Source organism: Carcharodon carcharias, chromosome 2 (genome assembly GCF_017639515.1).
Source record: "Carcharodon carcharias isolate sCarCar2 chromosome 2, sCarCar2.pri, whole genome shotgun sequence".
Classification (NCBI taxonomy): Eukaryota; Metazoa; Chordata; class Chondrichthyes; order Lamniformes; family Lamnidae; genus Carcharodon; species Carcharodon carcharias.
This window is the reverse complement of record NC_054468.1, coordinates 172,248,302-172,271,351: the sequence shown is the minus strand read 5'-3', so window position 1 is coordinate 172,271,351 and position 23,050 is coordinate 172,248,302. Positions and strand designations below refer to the sequence as shown.

The window sequence follows — 23,050 nt, the reverse complement described above, 5'->3', positions numbered from 1 at the left end:
ATGATGTATTGTTAATAATGGAAAAGAGGCTTAAAAATGGTGGGAACTGGGTACATAATATTCCAGGATATATACTGTACAGAAAAGATAGGGAAGGGGGAAAAAAAGGAGGTTGGGCAGCAGTACTAAGTAGAGAGGACATCATAGTATTGGAGAGACATGATGTCATTTTGGAAACAAGGACAGAGAGTCCATTTTGTTGAGTTGAGAAACCAGCAGAATATGATCTCACTATTGGGGGTATTCTATCAGCCTTGAAATAGTGAGAGAGAGTTGGAGGAACAAATCTGCATGGAAATCACAGAAATGAGCATGAACTAAAGTGTGGTGATATTGGGGGACTCAAATTACCCAAATATAGATTGGGATAATGTTAGAGTAAAGGGTAAGGTGGGGGGGAAGGAATTTAAATGTTTTTCAGGACTGAGTCCTTGAGCAGCATGTTCCGAATCTGACTAGGAAGGGATTGTTGGGATTTGGTGCTCAGGACTGAGGTAAGCCACATGGACCAAGTGTGGGGAAGCACTTGGGCAAAATGATCATTGTATCATAAGTTTTAAATGAATAATGGAAATGAGCAAGGAAATAGATTTCTAGACTCAATAGGATGAGAAGGTATCTAGCCAGGATAAAATGGAAACAAAAACTGATAAGAAAAAACTGTAACAAAACAGTAAGGAGGGGATGTATGCAGTACAAGCTAGGTAGATTCAGGCAAGGGCAAAAGGTAGGGGGACTAAGGTCAGGGCTTCTTGGATGATGAGGGAGATAGAGAATGTGCTGGAATGAAAAAAGGCTTTTGATGCATATCAGGTGAATTCTTCAGGCAAAAACCAGATCAAGATACAATAAGTGGAGAGGGGAAATGAAGTGGAAAATAGGACTGGGAAAGAGAGAATATAAGAATAGAACGGCAGTCAACATAAAAGAGTAACCAAAAATCCTCTACAGGCATTTAAATTGTAGGCAGATAGTAAGTGGCAGAGAGGGTCCTATTAGAGACAAAGTGGGAGCTATGTGCTTAAAGGTGTAGTGTAAGGCTAGAATATTTAGGCCTGATCTTTGAGGTGGAGAGGGTCTCCAGTTTAGCCAAAATGGTGCCTGAGACCCAATTTTGGAAGTCCCGCCACCAAACCTGACACCCACCATTTACATGGGTGTGTGGTGGGGCGGGGGGGGGGGGAGGAATGGCCGTGGGTTGTAGTTTGCACAGCCATACTTCACGGAGACAGCTGCACATGTAAAAGTGCAGTTGCCTTCAAACAAATCCAATTATCTTAATTGGAATGTTCAAAATACGACTTGTGGGTGAGGTTTGGATCTTGCAAGAGAAGGTCTACAGCTGCCAGAGTTCCTTGGAGATTTTAGGGTATCCTTTTGGATAGGTCCAGGGACCCCTTTGGGAGAGGTGAGGTGCCCTTTGAGGTTGTTAAAATTTGAGATAAATGTGCATAACAAGTGGATAAACTTGTAGGAACTATCAATTTGTTAAGGGAATTGTCAAAACATTTAAATCTCCTGGCCTTTAAAATAAATACAGCTGTTTTTAAAAAAAGGTGCTTGCTATTTCACTCTACTCTCTCTGTTGACATAAGCCTCAAGGTTATCATAATGTGATTTGTGCTTCATGACTGATTTCATAACATTTCATCATAGTGAGGTGCCTGTCGGTTCACAGTTTGGTTGACAGCTCCAAGTGATTATGAAGTCTTTGATGTGGGGCTTTGAACATAAATGCTTGAATTTATAAGGGATTAAGCACTTGGATGAAATGCTTTTTATAAGGGATTATGTAGTTGAAGGAATGTAAATGTAGTGAATGGGTTATGAATGAGAATGTTTTTTAAAAAAAAATAAAACCTGCAATTTACACTTGGAACTTTATTTCCTTTCAGCTATCATGGGTCCTGAGGGACTGCCCATGGTGAATACTGGGTGAGTTGACATGGAAGATGTAAGAACAAAGGGTTGTGGGTGGGGGGCATTGGCATGAGTTGGAATGGGGCTATAAAGGGCCATGGGGGACGTGAGTGGAAAGGCAGAGGTTGGTATGAGGGGCCATGGGGATGGGTGGGGGACATGTGTTGGCATGGATAGGGCATAGCAAGTGTGTGTGTGGGGGTCAGGGGTTTTGAGGGTTGGAAGGCTGTTCCTTTGTTTTATTGTTTTACAACTGGGATAAAGTCCTAGATCACTGAGGTGGGCTTTTCATCCAGCCCATCTCCACACTCTGCAGCCCCTGGAGCTGCCTCCAAACTCTTTCCAGCAGGCTTGACTCCCGTTACACCCTATTCCCCCCCCCCCCCCCCCCCCATAAGAACCAAAATTGGACCATCCGGTGCACTTTTACCTGGGTTGAGTTTTTGGAGCCAGGAATTTTCGCGACTCTTAGGATTGAAAATTCAAGCTATAGAGTACTTTGTATCAGTGTTTACTAAGGAAAATGATGCTAACAAAAAGCAGTAGAAGTGGAGATAGTAGAGGTAATGGATGGGGTGAAAATTGAGAGGCAGGATATGCTAGAAAGGCTGGCTGTGCTTAGAGTGGATAGGTTGCCTGGCTTGGATTGCCTGCCCCTAGGTTAGTAAAGCGAGTGGGATTAGCAGAGGGGATTGTCATTAATCCTCTAGTCCTCCCAGATGCAGAGAAGGTGTCAGAGGATTGAGTGTGGCAAATGTGATACCCTTATTCAAGAAAGGATGCAAGTACAGTCCTAGCGAATACAGGCCAGTCAGTTTAACGTTAGCTGTGGGTAATGATTTAGAAACCATAATCGGGGGAAAAATCAGCAGACACTTGAGATTTGAGTCAATAAGGAGAGCCAGCACAGATTTGTAAAAAGCATATCATGCTTGACTAATCTAAGTGAATTTTCTGATGAAATAACAGAGAAGTTTGGTGAATGGAATGCAATTGATGTTGTCTATGTTGATTTTTAAGAAAGCTTTTGACAAAGTTCAACATAAAAGGCTGGTTAATAAAATTGAGGTTTGTGAAATAGTGGGGTCAGTGTCAGCTCGAGTAAAAAGTAGCGAATTGTGGTAAATGGTTATTTTTCTGACTGGAGATTGGTTGCAGTGGTGTTCCCCAAGGGTCAGTGCTAGGACCACTGATTTTCTTGATGGATATCAATAATTTGGTTACTGAAATATAGAGTAAAATTTCAAAATTTGTTGATGATGCCAAACTTGGAGCAGTGGCAAACATTGACAACGATACATATTGACAGCAACAGAATATAGATAAGCTAGCAGAATGGGTAGAGTGTGGCAAATGGAATTTAATACAGAGAAGTGTGAAGAGATGTAGTTTGGCAGAAGGGATAGGGAGAGGTAGTATAGAGTCAGTGGCATGGTTCTGAAGAGCGTGCGGGGACAGTGTGACTGGAAGCCCATATGCATAGACCATCAGAACTTGTTGATTGATTTACATCATTCTGGTATTTGTTTTACACGAACAGCATTCACCCTTGGCCTTCCCATCATTTTTAAGTATTTTCTGGATTTGCACATTGTTCATTAAACTAACTAACAGTCTAAGTATCTTTTTAACCAAGTGAAATGGTTAATGCAATGCCAATCAAACTCTGGCCTACAATTGAACAATTTAAACTGTAAAGACTTGTTCCTTCAGATAGGGTGAAGATAATAACAAAATTGAAGGATGCCACATTTGTGTCATTGGCTAAGGAGCAAAATTGTGAGCTGGGGATTTTGTATGTGCTTATATATTACTTGCAAGATGAGGTGATGAAGCAGTAATGTCATAAAAAACTTTTCTTACCTGTTGATATTTGAGCAAATCAGTGGTTAGTTGTAAGCATACTTCCTACCAAAATAAACAAGTAACCAGAAATGTGTAACAACTTCTGTAGACATAATTAAAGTGCATGATATATACAAGAATTAAGAACCATTGAATAGACTGGTTACAGCACAGGAGGAGGCCATTTTGCCCGCTCTGTCCATGTGCACTGTGCAAGAGCAATTCAGCTGGTTCCACAGCCCTGCCTTTTCCCCATAGCCATGAAATCTTTTTTTCTCGACAGAAAATTATCCAAATCTCTATTGAAACCATGTTTGCATCTGCCTTCCATACTCTGTGCATTTCAGATTCTAACCACTCGCTGCACAAAAGGGTTTTTCCTCATGTCATCTTTGGTTCTTTTGCCATTCACGTTAAATTGGTGTCCTCTGCTTCTCAATCTTTCTGCCAGTGGGAACAGTTTCTCTATCTACTCCATCTGACTCCCTTTTGATTTTGAACGAGGGTAACAGTTTAAAAATAAGGGTTTTCCCATTTAAGATGAAACGGGAATTTTTGGGTCTTTGAATATATTCAAGGCAGAGTTAGACAGATTTTGATCGTCACTTGGCCAACATCGTACCCAATCTGCTGTCATCCCTTTTATTACATAGGCTTTAACTTTGCTGACCAACCTATTGTGCAGCATTTTATCAAACACCTTTTGGAAGTCAATGTACACCACATCAGCTGCACTACTATTATCAATCCTCTCTGATACCTCATCAAAAAACTCAGTCAAGTTAGTTAAATCTGCTTTTCGCTTCTCAAATCCATGCTGGCTTTCCTAATTAATCATGTAGATTTGCCCCACTGTTTGTTTTCATTTCTTGAATTTCATGGGCCTGATGTCTTGGATAGGATTGCTTCCTTCTTTGGTGGCAAAGTCATTCTGTCTTGGTGGATTTGTGTTCTAATTCAGTCTTGACTTTTTATTTGCCAAATTAGCCTTCTTTATGACCTCTTGCCTGATAAATTAGGAATATTAGAAAGTTTTGAGGGGAAGTGACTCCCAGTGATCAAGAACAGGAACTCTGACAGTATTCTCTTTCACAAACTGAAAGCTAACTAGGAATTAAACTTAGGACATTTTTACCTGGTTGGCTCAATTACTTACTGTCATTGCAGTTAATTGAAGCAATTATGGCTTGTTAAACACTTCATTTTTAAATAGCATTTGAAACGGAAAATAGCTGGGTATAGTCAGAGAAACATGAAAATTTGAACAGATATTCGATTTGTAAAGAGGCTGTTTTCTATTTTTGGACTGTGGCTTTAAAAAACCACCATGGCTGCAGTTGAAAGACATGTTCCCTGGAGCAGGAAGAGGAATATCTACAATGTTGCTATCCTGGAACATAAGAGAACAGGATGGTGCCGAAAGTGGGCTCTGGACTAAGAAGAACTGCTTGACAACAGCATTTTAATTGGCTTCTGACCAGGTGACCAGGGTTTTGTTTGGTAACAATATGGGCAGAACAGCTCCTAGCTTGAAAAGAGGGAAGACCTGAAACCTCTCACTCCTGTGTTTGTAATATTCCAGCAATTCTGCCATAATAGCTAGCTGGCTATCCCTCACATCTCTGTAACCTGCTTTCTCTGAAAACCCTTCTCAAGAGGAAAAGGGGAAACTCACCAGTAGAGACATTGAAAAGCAAGTTTTTCAACCAGTGAACCACAGACTGAAAGTGTTGGGAGACCAACTCGTGCCATCAACAACAAAGTGCAAGGAATTTGTAAGACATCAATCAAAATCAACCCATCTAATTCTGTACTCCGGATTGGAGCTATTAAACTGTTTTATCTCACCCTTAAAGTGTGTGTGTGTGTGTAGGGGTTTAAGTTGTTGAGTTAGAAGTTAGCAGTTCATATTTCTTTCTTTTAATATTAGTTAAAGGCAATTTGTTCAATAAATAGTTATTTACTTAAGTTTACAAACCTGGTGCTTGTATTCTGTTAACCTAAATTAAACAGTTAGGTAGAATTGGGGCAATCTGGTGGTTTGGTCAAACTTTTCACATTTGTCGCGGCTTGGGGAACAGTTGGGCTCGAAATTACTATCCCCAGTGAGTCATGACAGATTCAAGTTAACAATGCTTCAGAACTAGTACCTTTGCTTTAGACAAAAATATATATTGGTCTGTGATGATAAATTTTAAACAAGTCTAACTTGGGTTGTCTTCTATAGTGATGCTTTGGTTCAGATATTAACGAGAAGCAATGAGGGTGTAGGCGAGTATGATAGCACAGGGAGAACCTGGCAAGGGTGGAGACATGGAGATCTTGGCATTGGCTGCAGTCTGGATAAGAATGGCAGTGATCAGGGGAAGGGGAAGCACTTTATTGGTGTGGACAATTTCCCAGCAGGTTTTACCTGTTAGGGGAACCGACACTGCCCCCCCCCCACCTTTATCACAAAGCCCAATTTGTATATTTAAAGTAAGAACCCACTTTCTTCCTGTTGGGTGATATGCTTTTTTTTTTGTATTAGTTCATGTGATGTGGGCGTTGCTGGCTAGGCCAGCATTTATCCGCTCAAAAGAGCGTGTAAGTATAGGGACACATTAAGAAGTGTTATAATCCCTGTAAAATCCAGCAAACCAAAAGAACTGAATTTACCAAATGACCCCAACGAGGAAACCAATGAACAAGATTTCACTGTTTAAAACTTTTACTGTAACTATAAAATCCCAAATCAATGTGAATTAACATAATTAACAGGCAACTTGTCGTTGAGTGTAACCATAAATTACTGATTAAATGGCAGATACAACTGAGAGAGATCTCTCAAATTTTCTTGGCAGTCCACTTAGCATATATTGTCAATCTCAGCCCCAAAGTTCTTCAAAATTCTGTCTTTCTCACGAAGAATTCTAGTTCTTCTTCCTCCAGGATTTAGCTTGATCCTGAGCAACTACAACACACTACCAACCTGAGTTCAACGGGCACAAACTTCATCAAAATAGCACACTTCTGCAGAATCTCCTCAATTCTACTAATGGTGGTCTTGATGGCATGGATTCACTAATGTTATTTCTAAGGAACAGAACAGCTGCAGCAACTTTGTGTTCGCCTGTTCCCATCTGTTGAATCTAGCCTCTCTTCAGCCTTCCTGTACTGCAGCATTGGAATCATCATCGGAGCTTGGATGTCTGTGTCCTTTCATCTGGTTTCAACCAGTTTCAGTTTCTCTAGAAGTTTTTGTCTCCAATCTCAGTTTCTGTTTTAGTTTCCCTAGAAACTGGAAGGTTAGTTTCCTTTTTCAGTTTCCCTTTTCAATTAGAGTCTGTCTCAAAGAATAAAAACTTTGAAACCATGGATTCCATCACTGAAGGAAGCAAGATTGGTGAATGCAGGTGTTTCCAGTGAATTTTAACTGCCTGCCATCAAGCCAACCCCCACTGGCCCAGTTTTCACCAGATTTAGACAGTTAAAATCAAGCCCTTTATTTCAATATGAAAATCACATATACTCTTGTAAAAGTCAAACTCATGTAAAAGTGGACCCAATGATTTTTGGCCTAAAAAAGACACAATTTTTCATATACCTTGTGTAAAAGACAACTCTAGGTTCCAGGGATCAAAGCCCAAAAATTTGGTTCCGAGGTATAATCTTAGAGATGTTAATAGTTCAATTTCATTGTCAACGTATAAGTAGTAAAAATTTCTATATTTAAGTTTTGTTTTTATTTATTCAAATTATTAAAGTGACATGATGAAAATTGATATGAATTCTTTAGTGCTTTTGGTTTTTACTTTATTCCATTGTAACCGTATTCTTTTTGGCCCAAATCAAACACACCTGACAACCCCTCAAATATTACCTGTATAAAAGTTGACTTCATGACTTTGGCCTAAATTTTGGTCTCAAAAACTCGACTTTTACATGAGTATACATAATAAGAAAATTGATAATATTTACAAGGATGGCATGGATCCATTCATGCCATCTTGAAGTAATAGAAACAGCTGCAATAACTGCAATGTTTGCCTATTCCCAGCTGCTGGATCCAGCCTCCACCTTCTTTAGCCTGCCTGTACTGCACCACTGGGATCATCATCTGAGCTTGGATGGCTCTGAATCCTTTTATCTGGTTTCAACCAGTTTCAATTTCCACAGAAGTTTTGATTCCAAATTTCAGTCACAGGCTTAGTTTCCCTTAGTTTTTGTGTGTAAGAATTAATTACTCTTCTGAATTCATTTGCTTCTCAATTTTCATGTGTTTCTGCGAAACAACTGGTTTGAACAGAAAATTAAATAGTGTATAATTTTTACAGTGTTATGTATTATTTGAGAAATTGGTGCACTGGGTTTTGATGTAATCTGCTATTAAATAGTTTAATTAAGTGTGTCACTAGCCTTTAACAAGCCCCTTTAGCTCTTGCTCCTCCTTTATATGAGACACTCTTTAAGTTCTGCTTCTTTGATCAAGCATTTTGGTCATCTGACCTATGTGGCACAGTGTCATCTTTTGTTTCATAATACTCCTGTGAAGTACCTTGGGATATCTTATCATGTTAAAGGTGCTATACAAATATGTTTTTTTTGTTTGTTTTATATTTTCAAAATAAGCTTTCTTTTTTAATAGCCTGTCTTCCAACCAGTACTAGCTGCAGAAGATTTTCAAGTCTTTAAGTCACTGATGTTACAGAAAAATGTTGAACTGCAATTACAAGCTCTTCGGATGATTCAAGAGAGAAATGGTAATAAGAGAAAGCAAATGTTAAATTAAGTTATAAATTCATGTTATTGTCGTGGAATATTTTAATTACCGAATCACTGTACTGTCAAAACTGATGCTGATAAGGAGCATCAGATTGCCTCAATAGCAAATTTTCATTAAAAGCCTTATTTGGTCAGTCAGAAAATTGCAGGAGTTTGTTGGGAAATGTCTAACATTCATGAAAGTCGATCAAGGTATTGTTAAAGTTTGTGTTTTCAATGGTGGTAGGAGAGCAATTTATAAGCCATCCTTTCAGCTGCCAAGTCTGGAATCCCCTCTCTAAACCTCTCTGATTCTCTGTCTGTTTCCTCCTTTAAACCTGCCTCTTTAATCAAACACTTGGTCATATGCCTTAATATCTCCTTTTGTGGTTTGGGGTCACATTTTATTTGAGAACATTCCTGTGAAGAGCCTTGGGACATCTGACTATATTTAAGGTGCTATATCATATGCAAGTTCTTTTGTAAGAACATTGGGCTTGGTCTCCCAACAAATGTTTGTTAAGGAGCCAGACACAAGATAAAGAATATATCAGGGAAACTCAAGATCAGATTGAAACGTATAAAATTCTAACAGGGCTAGATGCAGGGAGGATGTTTCACCTGGTTGGGGAGTCTAGAACCGGGGGCCACAACTCAAGATACGGGACAGGCGATTTAGGACTGAGATGAGGAAAAATTTCTTCATTCAGAAGGTGGTCAACTTGTGGAATTCTCTACCACAGAAGGCTGTGAAGGCTGGGTCATGAGTATATTCAAGAAAGAAATTGATAATTTTTTGGATATCAGGGGCATCAAGGGGTATGGAGAAAAAGCAGGAATATGGCGTTGAGATAGAGGAAGATCCATGATCATATTGAATGGCGGAGCAGGCTCAAAGGTCCGAATGGCTTACTCCTGCTCCTAGTTTCTACGTTTCTGTTGCACTGTAAAATTAGAACTTGGCTGACTTGTTCAACTCTGTTCACATGGCATTGGTCCATATCCCTTGATAACCTTACCTAATAAAAATCTTTCAATCTTAATCTTGAAAGCTCTGATCGACCCAGCATCTACGGTCTTTTGGTGGACTCTGTGCCACATTTCTACTACCCTTTGTATTAAAAAAAGTACTTACTACTTTCATCTTCTAAATAGGTTGCCTCTCATTTTAAAATTGTGATGCCTTGTTTTGGATTCCCCAGCAGAGGAAATAGCTTCTCTGTTCCTATTCTATAAAATCCATATATCATTGTAAACATCACAATTAGATCCCCCTTAACCTTCTAAATGCAAGGGAAGACCATGTATTTGATGTAAACTGTCCTCAAAATTGTAATCTTTCAAGTCTTTGGTATCATTTCTGATGAGCCTGCAGTGTACCCCTCGAAAGTCAATATATTCGTGGGAAATAGTGTCCAGATTTGAACTCGGTACTTCAAAATGGGTCTGACCAAGGCTCTGTACTACTGAAGCATAACTTCCCCTCACTTGTATTCCTTGAAATAAGTGCCAGCATTCCATTTGCTTTTATGAATACCTTTTGTACCTGTGCACTAGCTTTTAGTGATCTCCTAAACACCTAAATCCCTTTGCTTCTCCAGTTTCTCGTCTCTCGCTATTAAGAGAATATTCTGATTTGCTCCCCTGCCCACACAGGCAGCGCTGAGTGCTGCAGCATGCGTTTCACGCTGGGCAGGCCTTAATTGGCCCGCCAGCGTTAAATCACGGTCAGGCCTCGATCACGGTCAGTGGATGCTTTCACGGCCGCTCCCCAGGCCTGCCTGCTGCACCGCCTGATGAAGGCAAAATTTTGCCCCTGTTCACACATCACCTTGTTCACACATCACCTTGTGCTCACTTACCTACATTAGCTCCCAATTAAGCAATATCTTGATTTTAAAATTCTCACCTTGTTTTCAAATCACTCTGTGGCCTTACCACTCCCTATCATTGTAATCTCTTCCAGCTGTACAACCCTCTGACATATCAGGATTCCTCCAATTCTGGCCTCTATTGCATCCTCAGTTTTAATTGCTCCACCTTTGGCCGCTTCTTCAGCTGCCAAGCCCTCAACTCTGGAATTCCCTCTCTAAACCTCTCTGATTCTCTATCTCTTTGTTCCTTTAAACCTACCTCTTTAACCAAACGCATGGTCATATGCCTTAATATCTCCTTTTGTGTTTGGGGTCACATTTTATTTGATAACGTTCCTGTGAAGAGCCTTGGAACATTTGACTACATTTAAGATGCTATATTATATGCAAGTTCTTTTGCACTGTTCCTTTGTAACTTTCTGTTCCCATCTACACAACTTAATGTGCTTCCTAATTTAGTGTCATCTGCAAACTTGGAAGTACAATTATTTTTTCCTTTGTCTGAATCACTGATGTACATGGTGAAAACCTGGGACTACAGTCCTGATACCTGTCAGAGTACATTCCCAATCGGAGTGCATTCCCTTTATTATTGTTCTTTGCCTTCTAACTCCTAATCAATTACCAACCCAAGTCACAAGGTTGCCTCCAATTCCATATGCTCTCATTTTGCTAACAATCTCTTGGTGGAACCGCAAATTTCTATATAACATCCAAAAACACGCTAAAATAAAAACAGGAAATGCTCAGGCAGCAGCTGAAAGAAAAAAAGAATTATTCTTTCAGGCTGATAATCTGGAAAATATTTTCAACCTTAAGTGATATAGGAAATTACTTGTGTATGCATTTGTTATCATGAAATTACAGGTGAACAGAACAAGAAATTAAATACCAAAAATAAAAGAAAACTAAGTAAGAAACAAACAGTTTCTGCAAAAGTGCCTGTGAACTACACTTGTAAAATATCTCAGTTCTAAGGTGGAAAAATTATCATGAACACTAGCTGCAGCTGGAAGCAAAACAAAACATATCTAAAAGGCTATTTTAAATCTTTCTAAATGAAAACTGATAAACTTCAAAGAAGGAATATCGAACAAACACTTAAGTTTTTAGGTCTCTTCATAATAGACTAGGAGAAGTTTATGGTGCAGAAGAAAGCCATTCAGTCCATTGTGACATTGCTGGAGTAATCCAAAACTAACATACCTCTTTTGCTATGTACCCATAGCTGTACATCTTCCTCTGTTTCAAATATTTATAAAAATTGCAATGTCTCTGCCTCAACAACATCCGTGTGATAAACCATTTAAGTCCTATAATAGAAATTTTATTTCAATTACTTCTTGTCATTGACTCCCCAACCAGTGATACACCCAACTGGAACCCTACATAATTTTAACCCCTTTTAGATTTTTGTTTAGCTTTCTTTGTTCCAGAGGGAATAGTTCCAGTATTTCGATCTCCCTTCATTGCCATTGTTTGCTTTCCTTGGCATCACCTTGCTGTGTGCACCTTGTATGGTTTCTGTGGTTCTCATGTCCTTTTTATAATGGTTGCCCAAATCTACACGCAGTATTCCAAACTATGTCCAAACAAAAGATTTACACAAATTTATCATTCCTTAGTAAACAAATCTCCAGGACCTGATGGTTTTCTCTCCAGTGTGTTAAAAGAAACAGGTGAAGGAATTGCAGCTGCATTATTCTTAATTTTCCAAAGCTCTTTAGATTCAGGATGTGTGCCTCTGTACTTGCATTAGAGGCCATACAGCGAAGGTTGACTAAATTGGCCCCTGGGATGAGGGGATTGTCCTATGATGAGAGGCTGAGTAAATTGGGCCTATATTCTCTGGACTTTAGAAGAATGAGTGAAAAATACAAGATTCTGAAGGGCTTTAATAAGGGTGGATGCTGAGAGATTGTCTCTGCTGGTCAGGGATTCTAAAACTCAGGGGCACAGTCTCAGGATAAGAGGCTGATTATTTAGGACTGAAATGAGGAGAAATTAATTCACTCAAAGTGTTGCGAATCTTTTGAATTCGCCATCCAGGTGGTTGTGGATACTGTTATGACACAGCATTTGGTAAAGGCTGAGTTATTTAAAATCCCAGAGGAACACTTTAAACAACTGTCATAACCTAGATTTTCAATTGTTATGTTTGAGATGCAACTCTGAATTTGGAAATGAAACCAAGCCTCCAGAGGTTTTTATATAAATTAAATTAAACATTTCCTAATTTAACAACAAATTTAAACACATACACATCTATAAATTACTACCATAATAACTTTTAAACAAATCCCCAAATTAATCACTCCTAAAATCTTCACCAAGGCAACAATAACCCGTAGACTTAAACAGGCACCAGGCAAAGCACATTTTATCTTATGAATTCAAAATGAGGTCCCTTTCAATTTGTTCCTTCGCAGATACAGTGGTAGTGCTTACAGGCTGCTTAGATATTACATGCCTCTGACTCACACACAAAACTCTGTTCTATGTATACCTAGCTTTCCCTTTGAATGTAAATTCTCATTGTATCACCAGGCCCTTTGAACGCCACCTCTTCTAACAATAAAACCCCTTTCATTGTACCAATTTTATTAGCAATATAAACATATTGCTTGGTGCCTCCTGGCTAGTTGCAAAATTTCACCCCCAGTCCTTGAATGGTTTCTTCAACAAAATGCAAATGTACCCTGTACCTTAGTGTTTAACATCTCAAAACTACTATACATGAAAGCACCCAGACTAGCTGGCTTTAATCCAATTAAGACACATACCCACAGGCACAGACCCTATGACATTCCAATTTAAAATAATTTCCAATAACATTATATACATTAATATTTTCATGACAATACTCTATTGTTGAATATATTTAAGACTGGGATAGACAGATTTTTTTGGTCCTCAGGGAATCAGAGGATATAAGGAGTGAACAGGAAAGTGAAGTTGAAATCCAAGATCAGCCATGATTGTATTGAATGGCGGAGCAGACTGTGCAGGCCATGTGGTCTGCTTCTGCTCCTATTTCTTGTGTTCTTATGTCATTGCATTATTTATGAAGGGAAGCAGATCAAAAAACAGGTAATCATAGACCTGTTGGTTTAACGTTAATTCTAGGAAATTACTGGAGTCAACAGAGACGGAGGGAGAAATTTTAACCTACAGAATGTTTGAGTTGCATGGGATGTTAAAATGTTAAAAATCTTGAATGCAAACCTGATCTGCCCACTTCTAGTTTTAATGGAGGATGCACAGTGTGGGGCAGACAACCAAATTGCTGCCAGGTTCCAGGTCAGTCATTTAATTACTAATTTAAATTCTACTGTAGCCAGGCATGTTCCCAGGCCTCAGGAAATCCAGCATATAAAGAGAAGTGAGGACTGCCAGATCCAGCACATCAGGGACACAAGGAACATGAGTGCTCCCTCCATTGTCCCTAGCCTGCCAAACATAAGCTGTAATCCACTCCCATGATTGGCCAATGGCCGCACTCCTCTGCATCCTTGTGATGAGATCCCTCCCTGAAATCTGATCTCCCATGTACCTCCATTGTCACAATCTCCCACAGACCTGGCCTTCACCGACTTTCTGATCCCTCTTTCCTTCTGCATTCCCTAGCTGCAACTCTGGATTGCCCTCTGTTCCTTCTGATGATTTCTGATACCCACCCAATCTGACTTTCAGAACTCCCCTCTGGGCTTTCCTATCTCATTCCCCTTTCCCATTTACCCCATTTACTGCTCTCCAGCTAGCCTTTCTGATCTCCTTCCCAACTTGGCCTTCGAACTCTGCCCTCCCTCTAACCAGCCTCCGACCTCTGAACCCCCTTCCCCAGAAGTCCAAGAAGGTAGGGGATGGTAGAGGAAGGAACGTCTCAATCCTTAAAGTAGAGAACCAGCAGACGATATGAAAAGGAAATCTGTGATACATAGGCTTTGCATAGATTGAACCTTATCTGCCAAAATAATGAAATAGTATTAAACAGCACCTGTTTCCATTGAAATAGTATTAAACAGCACTTGTTTCCATTTATGTTAAAATGTCTTAATGTGATAAATCGCTACAATAATTAATTTTCCCTCATGGAAAGGCTACTTTTATTATAGAACTTTTGCAGTTAGCATATTAAATTTATGTAACAAGATTTGAAATAGTGGCAAAATAGCTTGTAGTGACGAAATGTTAGATGTTTACAAACTGATCATGAAAAGATGTTTCTTTTGCTTGGCAGGAGTTCTCCCTGAATGTTTGACAGATGGTGAGGACAAGATCAGTGAATTGGAGCAACAGGAACTTAGGATCTTAAGAGAGGTGTTAAAGTGAGTAATTGTGTTAGATTGCATCCTGCCAGTAGTATACTACTCATCATTTATTAAAATTACTAAGTTAGCTAAGATAAAGCGTTGATACAAAACATTGCAGTTATCAGACTTTAGTATTGCTGAAAAAAAGAGACATGCTGTTGAAGGTTTTCATCTTGTATTCATCAGGACAGATACAAAAATGCCAAATTTCAAAGGGATTAATAATTTATACTGCATGAGAAAAGGGTGCTGATTGGTTGAGGTGTTGCAATGGAGAATGCACCAGGGAACGATTGTTCCCCATACTTTTGTTTAATTCAAAAAAGGCGCAATGCCTGGACATGTTCCTTTTGCCTGCAGAGGGCAGCTCTCTGTGTATAAATATATGTAGCTTCTAGCATGCGTAAGGGAACCACATTGTGAGACTGAATGATAAAATTAAACCAATATATAAACTGCTGATAGTTAAAGGATAATATTAGCACATTGTTCCTTCACTGCTGGATTTTATCCAGACCGATCGATTGATCAAACCATTCTTTAAAAGCACATAGTGTGATGAAAAAGGTTGCTGCAGCTCACCAGCCTTATTTTAAACATATTATGTCCATTCAGTGAGTGATTTGACCAGTTAGTGAATATCAGGTGATACACTGTTGTGATATAAACCCCACTTCTCACCATGGTGTAAAACCTAGTCCAATTTAATTGACAATTTTTAGGTCAGAGCGTGCTGTTGTGCTAAATATTTCTAACTGAAGAATATTTATTCTTAATGAGTTTGGATAGGAACGATATCCCATCTCTTCAACTGAATGAAAACCATGGATCTTTTCTACAGCAGCTTGTTTGTTTTGAGCTGAATGCTGATTGTGGCAGCAATCAGTTATTAATTCATTGTCAGCTTTAGATACATCTATCTAACTTTAATACATACCATATTTTGCATCTGATGTGCTTCATATTTACAAAATTTAACTTCCAGTTATCATATTTCTTAGAACCCTTCCTCCAGCCATTCCCCTTTTGAACTCCTTTGTCCACTTTTATAATGCAGTTTGCCCACGTAAGCATTGTGAATAAACACATTGAGGCTCATTTCTCTAGCAAAGAGTTATTTCGTGCAGTGAAAGAGGTCTTTGGGATTCTGGAGGGATTTGGTAGGATGGGTATATAGAGGATGTCTCCAATTATGGGGAGGCCAAAAGGGATGATAAATACAAGATTTTCACTAACACGTCAAATAGGGAATTCAGGAGAATCATCTTCTTACATAGGGTAGTAAGAATGTGGAACCTTCTACCACATGGAGTAGCAGATGTTAATAGGATAGATTAATTTAAGGGGAAGCTAGATAAGTACACAAAAGAGAAGATGTTGATAAAGTTAGATGAAGAAGGTTAGAGCAAAGACTCTGGCATAGACCAGTTGAGCTGAATCGCTTGTTACTGTGCTATAAATTCTATGTAATACCATGTACAGATATAAGTATCCTCTCTCTGTTGGTTATAAGGATACTGCATCAAATAAGTTTGATGAGATTCAATTTCATTCCTAATAGGCCACAATGCAAAACTACCTGCTGTTAACTTATTAATTAGGTATCTCACTTGGGTCATAAAGATGGCTTTTGTGGGAAGTGAAAGGATGCACATTGGTATGGGAGCTGAAAGGTACCTTTCTGAGGTTATTAATAAGGTCAGTAGGTCCTGGTTATAATATTATGAAAAGTTTACTTGTAATTGCTCTATGCAAGTAAAGTAAATCCTGTTATTACAATGTTCATTTCTGCACTTGAACAGCTTGTGGAATACATTACATACTTTTTTTTAATGATACAAAGTTTATCTTTGCAGAGCCTCAAATCTTATCTTGGTTAAGTTTGAGTTACTGGCTACAAGTTTAAGTTCCATCTGTGTATTATATAATATAGGTTTCATCTTTTTAAAAACATACAACTAATGTCCATTTGATTAAAAAAGAAGTTTGAGTTTAAGTTAAAATTTAAATCTGAGGATGTAATAAATTCCTAATTTAGCCTGGAAAATTTAATAGCCAAATTGTATTTTTGAATTGTGCACACTAATTAAGAATTGGTAATTGGTTTGGTGACCAATAAGGTGGTTAGATATTTGGAACGTAAAATAATTGTGTAACATGACCTATCAGCAGATTTAAGCAAAGCTAGGCATTTGATTGGATGATTTAGGTTTAATTGTATCTGAAGAATTAGTATCAATAATTTATGATTGAGTAAATATTTTTATTCAAATGATCTGTACGTTAAATTATTAAAGGACCTCTTCGTATTATTATATTTATTACACTAAGTAACAAATTGATATGCTGAAGCTAATTATGGCATTTGCTTAGGTGTTATCACAGAGAATTTAATTACGTTACTTTATCAAATAACTATTTGCTTTTGGATTTTTGCATTGCACATAAACAGAAGTTTTCGATTTTTAGTGGTACCACAAAGTAATTTCAATAGCTGATGCCAATTTTATTAAAATGTGTGAACTGTAAAAGTGGGAACCTAAGTGTAAAGATTCACACTTACAGTCAGCTACTGGGAACAATTATAAATAAATGGGAACATGTGAATTTATAAGAGTGACCTTGAGAGATCCTAAAGTGGCTACAAGTTCTTCAATTAAAACAGAAAATACAGGAAAAACTCAGCAGGTCTAACAGCATCTGTGGAAAGGGAAACAGAGTTAATGGGCTCAATTTTGCCATCGGCGAACAGGGGGCAGGGTCCGCTCGCTGACACACAAAATGACGCAGGATGACGTCGGGGTTTCCCCCCCCCCCCCCCCCGACATCATCCTGCCCCATTTAAATCTTCAAGAAGGCGGGCCCACAGCAAATTCAGTTGCGGGCCCGCTGACCTGTCAATGGCCAATTGAGGCCATTGACAGGATCATTAAAACAGTTAAAGGATCTGCCCATCCAACCTTAAGGTTGGCAGACAGGCCAGGAGCCCCTGCGAGGAATAGAAAAAACATGAAACCTCATCCACCGGTGGGATGAGGTTTCATGTAGGGATTTAAAAAGTTGAATAAGGTTTTAATGAAATTTATTAACAAATCCCATCTCGTGTGACATTGTCACATGAGGGGGATATGTTAAGGATTTTTTTTTTCTATTTTTAATGTTTATAAACTATCAGCAATCTCTCTGAGACAGCACTTCGCCCCAGGGAGATGTGTGCTCTATCGTGCGCATGTGCAAAAGAGCACACTCTCGCTTTTGGGGAATCCCTCCCCCGCACGCGCATGCACAGGAAGCGCACAGTGCTTCCCGGCGGACATCACGCTGGGTGGGCCTTAATTGGCCCGCCCACTTAAAATGGTGGCAGGGCCCACTTCTCTGGAGGGGATCGACTCCCCGCCTGCTGGAGATTGTGTCAGGCCCGCCCCCCCAGTAGGCAGAAAATTCTGCCCAATGTTTCAGAGCAGAGAAGAGTCAAACAAACTCAAAACTTTAACTCTGTTTCTCTCTCCACAGATGCTGTCAGACCTGCTGAGATTTTCTAGCATTTTCTGTTTTTATTTCAGATTTTCAGTATCCACAGTTTTTTGCTTTTTATAGCACGTTCTTTAATCTTGGTTTTGGAATCATTGTATCAGCCAGTGTCATGTTTTGTTTTATAATGCCCCTGTGAAGCACTTTGGGACATTTAACTACATTAACTGCACTATAGATAGTCAGCTTAGAACAACTTGTATCTGTTTCAGAAAATCAGGGGAAAATAAAATTAGTTGTGTATGGATTTTCACCTGATTAAAAAAGGATAATATGTTGTACTTCTCACCAATGTTGTAAAATATCTTCTCTATCGCAACTCTAGCTTTGTCATTAAAGGATGTTGGGATCTAAAATTTAGATAGTTGCACCTATCATACCATGAAGTGTCCCTATTTTCTGTTAGGGAAGGACCACTTTCTGACATAATGGCCTTCGATATTCTTTAAATAAATCAGTATATGCCCATTGTCCTTTGTTTTGTACCAAACATTTTTTGGATAGAAAGTTTTCCTTTAACTTTACACATATACTTGTGATGGAGAACCAATAGTCCATTTTGAAATTGGAGATTTAGCAGAGGTGTCCTTTAAGTATAGTTTGCTGCACAGGGCAAGGGGGAATGCCCATAGGCTCTTTCTTTGGCTGAAGAAAACCTCTTTAATTGGTTCCTTATTGTTCACTGCATAGATAGTTTTAAAAAAAATGGATTTGAAAAAGGCATCCATGGAGAAAAAAATTAAAATAAAACCTTGGTTGCAAACAACTGAGGAGACTGAATAGAGGGGGCCAGTTCACTCCTCCTCACCAGGTCGCAACACATGCCAGACAAAATTTTCTCTGATACTGGGCTGCAATATGCTGGGAGACTGTTTTGAGACGTATGCCAAGTGGGAGCCCGTTATGTGATGTCATCGTCACATTATCCAAAGTCTAATGGTTTGGCTGAATGCATGGTTCGTACTGTCAAATCATTAATTTTAAAGTGTAGCTAGGCAAGACAGGTTGTCAAGGTTGCCATGCTATATCTCCAAGCTACCCCTTCGAACATGGGTGTACCATTGTCAGCGGAGTTGATGCTTGGGAGGCACATAAGAACAATACCCTGTCCAGTCATTACCTTTCTAAGTTTTCAACAGTAAGAGGTGTACTTCTTTCCAAACAAGGGAAAATTAAGGTGCCGTATGATAGGCAAAGAGGACAAGATTGCAAGTAGGATAGAAGGTCAGAGTTCTCAATCATTTGTTAGGAACTGGTATCCTGTAGAGGTTGTTCAGGTGTGTGACCAGCCCAGATCATATGAGGTCAAGACACCCGATGTTGCAATTCTCAGATGGAACTGAAGTCAACTCGGAATTATATGATGTTACCACATCTGACCTCTGTTGCGCCATGGACAAGATCAAAGACAGGGTTCGATGGTGAGGACATGGAGGCCATGTGTACAGATGAAGAACAGGCTGACAAAAGTTTTGAGTGGTCAGTGAATCAGAAGAATTGTGAAGATGATCACAGTTCTGAGCAGAGATTTATGATCATAAGATATGCTGAATAAGTAGACCCCCCTACATGTTTTTGGGATTCTTAGTTTTGTGTACTTGTAAATTATGGTTTATTTTATTCATGTATACTTTGAACCACAACATCATTGTATATTGTACATATGTTTTCTGATTTATGGATGAGTTATTATTTTCAAGAAAAAAATGGAGGATGTTGGTGGATCACTTAGAGACTGTGGGAGGCATTTTCCATTTATGAGACTAAGTGCAGTGGCAGGTGGCACCCAGCCTGCTGGCTGGAATGGTGGGAACTCTCGCCCAATACCATGCTTGGACGTCCATTAATTATGCACAGGTGAGTATCGGGCTGAATTACCTGGCAGGTTGGGAGCTGATTCGTCCGCCCGCTGACAGTTGGCAGGGTTGAAGGTCCGGCCGTCATATTTAAAGGCCAGTCCAACACACAATCTCACTCACTCAAGCCCACCTCTTTTGCAGACACGTGCAGAGATGTCTTGCAACCAGAAGAAGAAGGCCGAAAGCCTCAAGAAGAAGACAGTACCTTGCTTCACCCTTCAGGCCTTGATCAGAGCAGTACAGGCACACAGGCAATTCCTGTATCCCAGGCATTGCTACCCCTCTGGCCTGGGAGGTTGTCACTCAGCAGGTCATCGCTGTTGACAACCTCCCCCGAAATGCTATCCAGTGCAGGACGAGGATGAATGATCTCATCTGCTCCACCTGGGTAAGTCTTCCTTCAACTCCCTTCAATATCAAACTCTCATCATGGCATCATGCACTCAGGTGGCTGCTCTCTTCAGAGATTTCACATAACCATTAGCGGGGGACACAAATCAACACTTATTCTCTCACCGAGATTTTCACATTACCACCATCCCATCTATCATGTTGCTCACACTCCGTCCTCTGGCCCTTCTGGGGAAGACTCACCACACACAGGGGACATACATCTCACCCAACCTCTGCTCCATTCCTTCTCATCACATGCCTTCCTTTCTCCTTCATACAGGCCAAGCTGGCACACAACAGGCACGAGAGATCGCAGACTGGGGGAGGGACAGCGGACATAATTGCCCTCACTGAGTTTGAGGAGGCTGCAGCCAAGCTGGCTGGGGAGGACAGGAGTCCCTTCTGTGGGGAATTGGAGATCGGCCTCTCCCGGTAACCTAATACGGATCACAGCTCCATCACCTAATCAAACCCTGATAATCCCAGTGACTCACATGCAGTCTTATATAGCTCAAGCTCATTAACTGAAACTCTATTTTCTAGGCACCAGCAGATCGAGGCCCCTAAGCCAGTCGAGCACCAGTGCAAGCCCCCAGACCATGTCCGAAGAGTAAGGTCTGGAAGAAACGCCACAGCCCTCTTACACGCCCTCCACCAGCTCAGAGAGACACACGTCGGTGGGCACAGCTGTAGATTGGGCTCAGGTTCACTTTCTGGAGAGCATCTCACTGACACGTCCCCAAAGCAGTCGGAGGCAAGGACAGCACAGGCACTCTGAGGGCTGCTGGGAACCAGCCACCCGCTCAGTCCGAGTCAGATGATGAGCCTCTGGAAGTGGCTGCCAACTTGATGCTGGAGATGCAATGATTGGTGGCAGAACATCAGGCAGAGATTTGACAGTCACTCAGCAGACTCAAGCGAACAATGGAGGAGTCCGTCTGTGTTCTGTCTGATGTCTTGGCTCTGACATGTGAGCGTCTCAAGGTCACCGTGGGAAGGCTGATGACCACAGTGGAGACCTTGGTCCAGCTGGTCTTGCTGAATGTGTGCTTGACCCTGCACTCCATGGACACACCCTAGTGAGCACCATCAAGATGTAGGGAACATGGGGTCGAGGCACCTTGACCTCCCTCTAGGTGCACCACCTCCTGCAGGAGCCAGGATGGGGCCCTCTGGCACCCACAGGGTGGATGAGCATCAGTCAGACACCTAGGGGGGGGCTTCCTCTCAGGACACTGCAAGGGTGTACAGCCGCTCACAGCCCTCTCTGCCTGTGACCCCATCCACTCCAGCTTCTCAGGGTGCCCCTGAGCAGGTCACCCTTATCAGACCAGGGCCTTCCAGGGGACCACCAGAAGACGTCCAACAATGTCATTGCAGATGTCAGGGCATAGCAGTCAGCAGGCTGCCTCCACCTCTGCTGCGGATGTCAGGGCTGCACCGAGGTGTAGCGGTAGAGTTAGGCAAGTTAAGAAAAATGGATGTCTCTTTTGGGTCATGGGTGTGCTATACATGTAAAGAAGTTGCACTTTTGTGAATGCATTTGATGGTTATATGAATGTTTTGGGCAACTGAAGGCATGGTGATTCTGTTCTTTGGAATCCTCTTATTTCACGGTTTAGCCATTTTCCTACACAATGATAGTGTCCCTTTGTGAGATTTACGTTCCTGTGATGTCAACCTCAGTTGAACTAGTCTCTGCACCCTTGTGTGATGTCAGAGAGATGTGTTTAAATCTTTATTTTAAGTATGTGATGTCAGCGTTTCCAACCGTTCTTCCTCAAGGAACACTTTTGAGTGAGGGTAGCTCATCAGCATTGACATTCTAGTGGCATTTGTGTCTCCTCGGTGGTAGTGGCAGAAGAAAAGACATGCACGGGAGGAGGAGATCCCTAGGCACGTCCACATCACCTTTGCAGCAGTGTTTGCATCATTAGATGGCGGCGAAGGCTTCAAACCTTCTCTCGCATCGCTCTTGTTCCTAAATGGACTCTCAGTTCACGGGGCCCCACAGACCAAAGATCACGGCCTGGTAATTGTTATGATATGGCATGTGGTATTTGCCAGGCTGACCAAATCCACAAGGGAATCTTGGCCAGGCTTTCACAACAGTTTTGCAATTTGTATTTATTACAAGAAGATTTATGCAGTGAATTCAGAAGTAAGGAGTCCACTAACACCTTTAGAAATTTTAAACATTAAATTAAAACATTTATTAACAAATGGAAAAATATAAAACACATACGCAAGATTACAATTACACGGTTACTTAATATTATAACAGTTCCCAAAATTCTGTGTTAACTAGACTCCCAACTACACACCCCCTTTAAGGCAACAGTCCAAAATAGATTTTAAATTTATAACAACAAACCAGCAAAGGTTACCACAAGCACCCACTCGACACTGGAATTCTGAAGGTTTTCAACACAACTTTGATTACTGGAACAGCAGACTTCTGCAAAGTGGCTGGAGGCTTTTCCCCAAGTCTGTTTCACATGGTGTGCATTTCAGGCATACCTCATACAGTCTTTCTCCTCCTTTAAATTTACTTTTCCCATAATATAAAAAT

The 23,050-nt window shown here is 40.4% G+C and overlaps 1 protein-coding gene across 4 annotated transcripts in view; it reads left to right on the top strand.

The window, feature by feature from the left end:
• Nucleotides 1-23,050, top strand: part of cfap36 (cilia and flagella associated protein 36) — a 145,542-nt gene that overhangs the window by 38,624 nt on the left and 83,868 nt on the right. For all 4 annotated transcript variants that reach the window (XM_041177562.1, XM_041177584.1, XM_041177571.1 and 1 more), the window contains exons 4-5: nt 8,393-8,507; nt 14,623-14,710. In XM_041177562.1, coding sequence (XP_041033496.1) covers nt 8,393-8,507; nt 14,623-14,710 — 203 coding nt within the window. The remainder of the gene's footprint in view (nt 1-8,392; nt 8,508-14,622; nt 14,711-23,050) is intronic.